The following is a 9,102-nucleotide window of genomic DNA, read 5'->3' on the forward strand; positions in this document are numbered from 1 at the left end:
GGGACATGTCTGCAACATGGGGACCTGGATGGGGGACATGTCTGCAAGATTAGGACCAGGATCGGGGACCATGTCTGCAATATGGGGGACCATGTCTGCAATATGGGGGACCTGGATGGGGGACCATGTCTGCAATATGGGGGACCTGGATGGGGGACCATGTCTGCAATATGGGGGACCTGGATGAGGGGCCATGTCTGCAATATGGGGAACCTGGATGGGGGACCATGTCTGCAATATGGGGGACCTGGATGGGAGACCATGTCTGCAATATGAGGGACCTGAATGGGAGACCATGTCTGCAATATGGGGGACCTGGATGGGAGACCATGTCTGCAATATGGGGGACCTGGATGGGAGACCATGTCTGCAATATGGGGGACCTGGATGGGAGACCATGTCTGCAATATGGAGGACCTGGATGAGAGACCATGTCTGCAATATGGGGGACCTGGATGGGAGACCATGTCTGCAATATGGGGGACCTAGATGGGAGACCATGTCTGCAATATGGGGGACCTGGAGGGGAGACCATGTCTGCAAGATGAGGACCAGTTCAAAAGGTGTATAGAAAATAAAATGGTATCACTAAAAATGTCACTTTCTCATGCAAATAATGCGGCCCCCCAAATTAAATGTTTTTCCGTGTGCGGCCCATAGGCCCAGCTGAGTTTGAGACCCCTGGTCTACTGCTTCCACTGTCAGTGGTCAGCTAATGGCTACATCAAAGGAAGACAAAAGGCGGCATTTTACACATGTATTTTAATATATTTCCAGTTAAAGCTGCAAATCATAATTTTCCACTCGTGTCCAAACATAGGTATTATTTTTTCACTTTCACATGTAATTAAATTAGTCACTGATTAATATCACTATTACAGCAATTCCAAAGCCAACGTCTAATGGTTATGGGATGTTGCTCTTGCTTGTTACAGTTTATCGCCTGACTCATAACTTAGGCAGTTGTAGCCACTCAGCAGATCTTGAGTCACTTCTTTATTCCTCTGGGGTGTACGCACCCTTATCTGCTGTGTGGGTGTCCCCCCCCTGCTTTACGTTAGGCAGTACAGCCTCGGTATAGAATCTTTCTAGCTTTGGTTCTGTGTCTTTCCAAAAATCTAGATGAAATTTCACTGGCACAATTGCAGTCTCCTTGTTGGTGTATACAACAAAGTCTGCGTCGTCTATGCCCGAAACTGCCATCTGGCACTGTACCTGGGTATAATAGGCATGTTGTCGCTTCAGAGCATAAGAATCTCCATCTAAGGTTAAGCAGAAGTTGCGGTCTTTGCACGCTTCCCATATTGTGTGCTCTCTGTGTTTAAACGGGCACTTCACTTCTAAAATATTTAGGGTCTCGCCTGTGCGCTTGTCTTTCACTATCCCATCAGGACTTGCCGCCAGCCAGTTTTTGGTTGGGTGAATGAATAAACCACATGTTTCCACCTTCACGTCTCTGCCTTTATTGATTGATGCCAGTCTCTCATAGGCAGTCACAGCTTTTTTCTCATTCCTGATTCCCCAGCTCATGGCAGCAGTTTGCACTTTGGGTGCTGAACCCAGTATAGATTTCAGATAGGATTGTGGAATATCCTTGGTTTTTTGATTAGCAAATTTACTGTGAGATACTTGATGCGCTAAAGAGGCGGTAATGCGGTTCTGGCGCCAGTAATGCCACTCCTGATTGTCTCGTTGCCCACGGGTTTCTCTTTCAATTTTATTAATATCTCCCTGAGAAAGACTATCTTGAAGGACATACACAGATGTGCTTCTACCTTGTCTTTTAGGGTCATCACGGACTGGAGGGAGAGCTACAGATTCCTTGGGGGTTGGTGTACACTTGGCAGTGGCTGCTCTTCTTTCAGCATTTGAGAACTCGTGGCTTTCTGTGCTTTTTGTTGTTGGATGGACACTTTTACTGTTGAGCACTTTAGGTGGCTCACTGGCACTGCGTGGCTCCTGAACTTTGCCAGATGGGCCAGGCTTTTCCAGTGCTTTACCTTGCTGAGGTCTTGTAGCCGACAAGTTGCTATGAGGGCGGTCTACAGTAGGTATAGGACTTCTTCGTGGCACTGCCTTTTGTGAATGTTTTCCTTCCGGTGGACCCATTTTTTAAGATGGTCAAAAACCTGTAGATAAAAAAAAAATCACATGGGTTGTTCAATATGTGGCATGAATAAGTCCTGGAAGTGCTCTTACAAAATAATATGCAAACACTTCCAGATGGTTCACTATTTTATGTATCTTTAGTCGAACAATCTGGACATGTACAGTATATAGTTTGAAAAGTGAAACTTTGAGAACTCAGGCAAGCAGGCTCAGGGTATGTGCACAAGGTTTCTTTTTAATACCGATGTACCCTCCATATTTTTTAGGGCGAACCCACTTCAGGAAAATGCTATGTTCACATACCCTTACAGGTGATTTTCCTACTTTCTTGAAGGTCATTTTCACACACAACAATTATTTTCAGTATTATGCATCAGTATTTGTAGGCCAATATCAGAAGTGAATCCAAAAACTGCAGCATGATCAAATAATTTCAATTACACCAGGGTTGGGCAATTTATTTTTCCAAAGGGCAACATGGAGACTGTGACTGTTGTGGTGGGAAGAAATCAACAGGCTGAACTTAATTCTGCTCAATCTTCTCACTTACTATTTGACACAGTTAAGCGTGTGAACTAGCTACAACTGCGAATACTCGTTACAACAAGGCTTAGGGTCCAAGCAGACATCCGTGGAAATTGATCCGAGCAATTATCACTAAAGCACGGACTAGCCGCTCACCCGACCCAAGCATAGATTTCTTTGAGGCAGTCTCGCTCGGGTCGGGAAAGCAGCGGTCAGTCTGAGATCCGACTGATTTGCACAGATGTCTAAACGAGCCCTTATCCTAACATGACCCAAATGGTCATGTCTCTCTTTGTTTCTGATACAATCCTGCTCTCTTTTTTTTCTCCCCCTCCTTGCCTCTCACCTTCCCTCTGCCTTTCCCTTCATTCTCAAACATTGCATGTGCACCTGACCTTCTGTGGGCATCTATGCAGGTCAGGTGCCCACTACATACAAGCAGACTACCAACGCCTCCAGCACCACACTGCCACTTACATATGATTTCCATTCCAACCCTTTGGCTGTCCCAGTCCATGGATTGGAATAGGATGTAATTGTCCCAGGTCAGCATTACACTATTTACCTCTTACAAATACAAATGCAAAATATTGAACAGAATATTGCTCTGTAAAAGTGACTGAAATATAAACTAGAGCAGGTCATTACTGATATATTCAGACTACTGCACAATATCAAACAATAGATATTCTGCACATGTAGCTAAAAGTATTAAAATCATGTAAACTCTAATGTGCATCTTTTCCACTTAACTAGTTCTTAACTAGTTCAAGACAAGGCCATCTACCTCCTACCTGCTCAGGCACATTTTGTTTTGTTTTTTGTACATACGGCTTAAAGAACCTTAAAAATGTTTCTCATTCAAATAATTTTTGCATCTTTTTTATGTTATGCCTGGGACCTAATTTTTATGTTATTTCATACTCTTATTTTTTTTTTGCCTATATCCATGTGAAAATAAAGGAAATACCATATTTTGAGGACTATAAGACGCACCCCACGTTTTAGGATTTTTTTTTAAAAAAATAAAATGGCGGTGCATCTTATTGTTCCTTTTACGGTAGGTTACCGGGGGGGTGGCTGCAGTGGAGCGGGGTCCCAGGAGGCAGAGTCACTGCCGCAGGAAGCTAGCTGCAGGAGTGGGGCGGTGCTGTGGGCCCCGGGCTGGGAGGAAGGGGCGGGCTCCGGGCTTTCAGAAAATGTCGGCAGATTCCCCGCACTTCCCATAATTTTTACTGACGTTGGTGGATTGAGCGAGACATGATGTCCCAGATGTGCTCAATCGGATTCAGGTCTGGGGAACAGGAGGGCCAGTCCATAGCTTCAATGCTTTCATCTTGCAGGAACTGCTGACACACTCCAGCCACATGAGGTCTGGCATTGTCCTGCATTAGGAGGAACTCAGGGCCAACCGCACCAGCATATGGTCTCACAAGGGGTCTGAGGACCTCATCTTGGTACCTAATGGCAGTCAGGGTACCTCTGGCGATCACATGGAGGGCTGTGCGGCCCTCCAAAGAAATGCCACCCCACACCATTACTGACCCACTGCCAAACCGGTCATGCTGAACGATGTTGCAGGCAGTAGATCGTTCTCCACGGCGTCTCCAGACTCTGTCGCGTCTGTCACATGTGCTCAGTGTGAACCTGCTTTCATCTGTGAAGAGCACAGGGCACCAGTGGCGACTTTGCCAATCCTGGTGTTCTGTGGCAAATGCCAAGCGTCCTGCATGGTGTTGGGCTGTGAGCACAACCCCCATCTGTGGACGTTGGGTCCTCATACCACCCTCATGGAGTCGGTTTCTAACCGTTTGTGCAGACAGATGCACATTTGTGGCCTGCTGGAGGTCATTTTGCAGGGTTCTGGCAGTGCGCCTCCTGTTCCTCCTTGCACAAAGGAGGAGGTAACGGTTCTGCTGCTGGGTTGTTGCCCTCCTATGGCTCCCCCACATCTCCTGGTATCTGCTCCATGCTCTGGACACTGTGCTGACAGACATAGCTACCCTTCTTGCCACAGCTCGCACTGATATGTGATCCTGGATGAACTGCACTACCTGAGCAACTTCTGTGGGTTGTACTATAGACACTGCCTCATGCTACTGTACCTCTAGGGGTGAGAGCAATGGCAAAATGAAAAAGTGACCAAAACAACAGCCAAAAAGGATGAGGACAGAGAAATGGTCTGTGGTCACCACCTGCAGAACCACTCCTTTATAGGGGGTGTCTTGCTAATTGCCTATCATTTCTACCGGTTGTCTGTTCCATTTGCACAACAGCAGGAGAAATTGATTCACAATCAGTGTTGCTTCATAACTAGGCAGGTAGATTTCACATAAGCGTTAATGACTTGGAGTTACACTGTGTTGTTTAAGTGTTCCCTTTATTTTTTTGAGCAGTGTACATTTAAAGCTTCCCTAGGCTAGTGTTCACAGTTTGGGACTCAGTCCTTTGTCTGTCCTTATTCACACATTGAGGTCAATTTTGACACATGGTAAGGTTTTTAATATTAGACAGTGTAGGACCGTCCCGAACAGGTTCACCTTGTCGATGGTGGGATGGCTTATATACTATTTTTGATCAAAAACAGTGTTACTAAGAACCCTATTTTATTTAAATGCACTTTTGCTTTTTATTTATTTACAGCAGGGTTTTTGTTCATTTTGCTTCTTGTAGGTTTTTCTGATTCATGGCCATTGTGAGACATGCATTTATGTGCTGCATGTATACCAACTTAAACCAAGCTCAAATTTTGTGTTTTTTACAATAGCAAACTCAGTAGATATTCCGCACATGTAGCTAAAATGAGAAACACAATAGCCCACATTTTGAGATTCAAAATAGGGTGGTGTGGATAAATAACCGCTCACACCCCATATTATATAGCCCTCTCGAATAAGCACCCGCGAAACGCGCGTTGAGGCTGCCCTCCCTGACAGACACTGGCCCTTACCTGTCCCTAGCTACGAGTGATATTCTGGGGTGAGTTACCTATACCATGTACATGATATGCACTGTAGCAATGGAGTTACTGTACAGGACTACGGTATAAGTGATCCCCATATACTAAGTGTCACATTCTTTCTTACTCTGCTTTACTCTACTATTATCTCTATTTCTTTTTCATTATCTGGATTATTATTTTTCTTTGGATCTGTTTGTCTGCATCTTACTGTTTTACCATCTATATATGGATTTTTTAACATGAAATTATAATAAACTTTTGTATGCCAATATACTTGCCTTTTCTCCTGTTTCATTACATGTAGCTAAAAGTATAAAAACATATAAACTCTACAAAATAATGAACATCTTTCCCACTTAACCAGTTCAAGATAAGGCCATCTACCTCCTACCTGCTCAGGCACATTTTGTTTTGTTTTTTTGTACATACAGCTCAAGAACCTTAAAAATGTTTCTCATTCAAATAATTTTTGCATCTTTTTTATGTTATGCCTGGGACCTAATTTTTATGTTATTTCATACTCTTATTTTTTTTTCTTGCCTATTCATGGGAAAATAAAGGAAATACCATATTTTGCGGACAATAAGACACCCCCCAAATTTTAGGATTTTTTTTTTTTAATAAAATGGCGGTGCATCTTATTGTTCCTTTTACGGTAGGTTACCAGGGGGGGGGGGGGGGCTGCAGTGGAGCGGGGTCCCAGGAGGCAGAGTCACTGACGCAGGAAGCTAGCTGCAGGAGTGGGGCGGTGCTGTGGGCCCGGGGCTGGGAGGAAGGGGCGGGAAGGCAGCGGCTCCTGACCGTGTCTCTATGATGAGGAACATACTTGTGCTTCGGGGCGGCCTGTGGTCAGGTCTTTTCTTGCTGATCTGGCATAGAGCACCAGGATAAGACTCTGCCTATAGTCCGAGCACGGGCATATCATTAACTCAACACTGCAAACAATGATCACACAAGAACCACCAGATGGATTTCTTCACCTCAGGTATCATATTAATCAGTGCAGCAACTCCAACATGACACTGCCTGTAGTTTACTTAGCAAATTCCTGCTGACAGGTTCCCTTTAAGAAGATAAAAATTTTGATGAGAGTGCTTCTTTAAAAAAAAAATTAACTTATTAGGTGCCAAATACTTTGATTCCTAATCTCCACAACAGAGAGACAAGATTAAAAAGAAAAACGTTTTGTTTTCCTCTCTGCAACCATTATTACATTATGAGTCCAGTTCAACATGAAAAATTTGGTGAAAGGATCACTTTAAGCCAAAGTTAGGACTTTTTTTTACACATTTAAAAATGCCTGCATTTTTCAACTTGCATGTGTTATTTGTTGTATATTTATTATTATTAATGGCACACCACGGTGCAAATAGTGCACCAGTCTGTATCCCTGTCATATCTATCTAATAAATCCGGCTTCAATATGCCTCTTATTGGGAACCCCATTTACAGGAGTGGTCCACCTTTCTTTTAATTAAATGTATGTAATTTGGGCTAAAAAATAATTTTTTCAATTGAGTTTCATTAAAAATTTTGCACCACTTGCTTTCTATAGCCTCTGTGTTGCACTATGTATTACTGGCTGCAGAATGTGTAAACTGAGAACCTGTCAGTCGGCTCCGCTATGACGGTCTGATATGGAGTTTGTAACTCTTATCTGTCTTTTTATGTCCACAGACCACATCAAAGTTGAATATACAGGGAAACAAAGAGCCTCTAAAGGCAAAACATTGCAACATTTTTTTTATGAAACCTAATAGGAGAAATCATTTTTAGCTCTAAATACTTGCATTTTAGTACAAAAAAAGCCACCAAAGGTGGACAACCCCTTTAATGTTAGCAGATGTTGAAAAATGCAATTAGTCCAGCTTTGCTGGGAGTCACGGCGTTTCCACACAGGGGATTTCCTTCATGACTGTAAAAATAGAAGTGAAATCTTGTGAGAGGCCAAAAACCAGCCTGAATCAGAGAATGGACTGAATCATCGCAGCAGACTCCGCACAACGCCCCCTGCTGGTCATAAACTAAAGGCAGCGCCTGTAGTAAATCCAGGCATTTATAGACCATAGCAATCTTTTCACATTGTGACTTCTGATTTATAGCCGTCATTATTCCACCCTTAATCTCTTGATAAAGACGACATGACGTGGTTTCTCTGTGCCTGTAGTTAATAAGTAAATGATGAGGTTCTAGCACAAACCACAGACATGACATACATTTCGCCATCCATTACTCCCTGGAGCCCTTGGCCATGTACCATGCCCGTTCCATTACCTTCTGTCAGTCTCAGTCCTCCTCTCCTGGAGATCAGCGATTACCTCTGTCTCTGATTATTTCACTCACTGATTACTAGTTAGTTTCGTTTCCTCAGATTTGTTTCTCATGGAGCCCTCCCTCTTCTCCCTCCCCACCCTTTACCTCACAGCACATGAACAGCGGCAGCCAAGCAGAATGAGTGACAAGGACATGCCAGGGCATAGCCTGCACCAGCCACAAGCACTATACACAGTTTCTAAGTGTAGGTGGTGACATGTTTCTGTTATACTTTTCCTGTGATTGTTCCACTCCTGGTTTTGCCTTACACATACTGGTGTAATATACTGACCAAATACTGATAGTGTGAACGTAGCCTAAGCAGGTTACTGGGATGCAACACACAGATAGGGACAAAGCAGAATTAATCAACTTAACAGTTTATTCTTCTTAACACAGATATAGGGAGGGAAAGTTTTGAAGAGGAAGTAAGTTGAGTGAGAACAGAATAGTTGACATCAAACACAAAATAACTTGCACAGCAGAATCCCTCTTCTCTAACTAGCTGGTTCCCAGTGAGTATAGCATTCACAGGGATAGAGGTGACGTTAATGTTGTTCTACTCAAGTTACAGGCTCTAATGGGGGTCACCAGATTTTCCCGACAGGCTGCGAGAGCTAACAAAGTCAATTAAAGCTTTCTGGTCCTTCCTCACAATCACCGGTCCCTGTCTTGTCTACTGCACCAGTGCAGATCAATACCTGTATCGTACGTCAACGTAGGAAGTAACGGCCCGGCTTACTCATGCCTCCAGATCACCGCAGCAGACGTCCACTTCTTGGTTGGAGTCCGCACCCGGTCTTCAGTGCTTGACTTTCAACGGTTGTCTATCGGGGCAGGATGGATGAGGGCTGGGCCTTGTGAGGGCAGGAGTTATTTTATCTATCCTGACTCCAGTTTGAGTTTTGTACGTGTATCTTCTGCTTACCAGAATGGAGTTTGAGCCATTTTGTCCATGTACTTTGCTCGCAAAGAGAAGCCTGTGATCAGAAAAGAAGGTTTTAGGAATGTCTTTGTTTAAATATGTAGAAATAGCAAGAAACGTGACAAAGGGGGGGATAGTACACCACCTAGTTTCCTAAGCTTATGTCACGCAAGGTGTGGGAAAGACTAAGTGCAACAAAAAGGGAAGAGGGGAAGGGAGCCCAGACTCTAGGGAAAGGGGGAAGTGGAGACCTCCTAGGCTGATTGGA

At 43.9% G+C, this 9,102-nt stretch overlaps 1 protein-coding gene across 1 annotated transcript; it reads right to left on the reverse strand.

Annotated features, from left to right (window-relative positions):
- Positions 1–782: 782 nt before the first annotated feature.
- LOC141258125 (uncharacterized) lies at positions 783–8,023 on the reverse strand. Its single transcript, XM_073673129.1, has 2 exons — positions 7,871–8,023; positions 783–2,129 (listed from the first exon to the last, which is right to left on the reverse strand). Exon 2 carries the CDS (start codon positions 2,107–2,109, stop codon positions 997–999), a length of 1,113 nt encoding a protein of 370 aa, XP_073529230.1. The 5' UTR covers positions 2,110–2,129; positions 7,871–8,023; the 3' UTR covers positions 783–996.
- Between the last annotated feature and the right edge of the window lie 1,079 nt (positions 8,024–9,102).

The sequence above is a fragment of the Phyllobates terribilis genome, unplaced genomic scaffold (assembly GCF_046119375.1).
Source record: "Phyllobates terribilis strain yellow unplaced genomic scaffold, ASM4611937v1 Scaffold_3__8_contigs__length_932513732, whole genome shotgun sequence".
Taxonomy (NCBI): Eukaryota; Metazoa; Chordata; class Amphibia; order Anura; family Dendrobatidae; genus Phyllobates; species Phyllobates terribilis.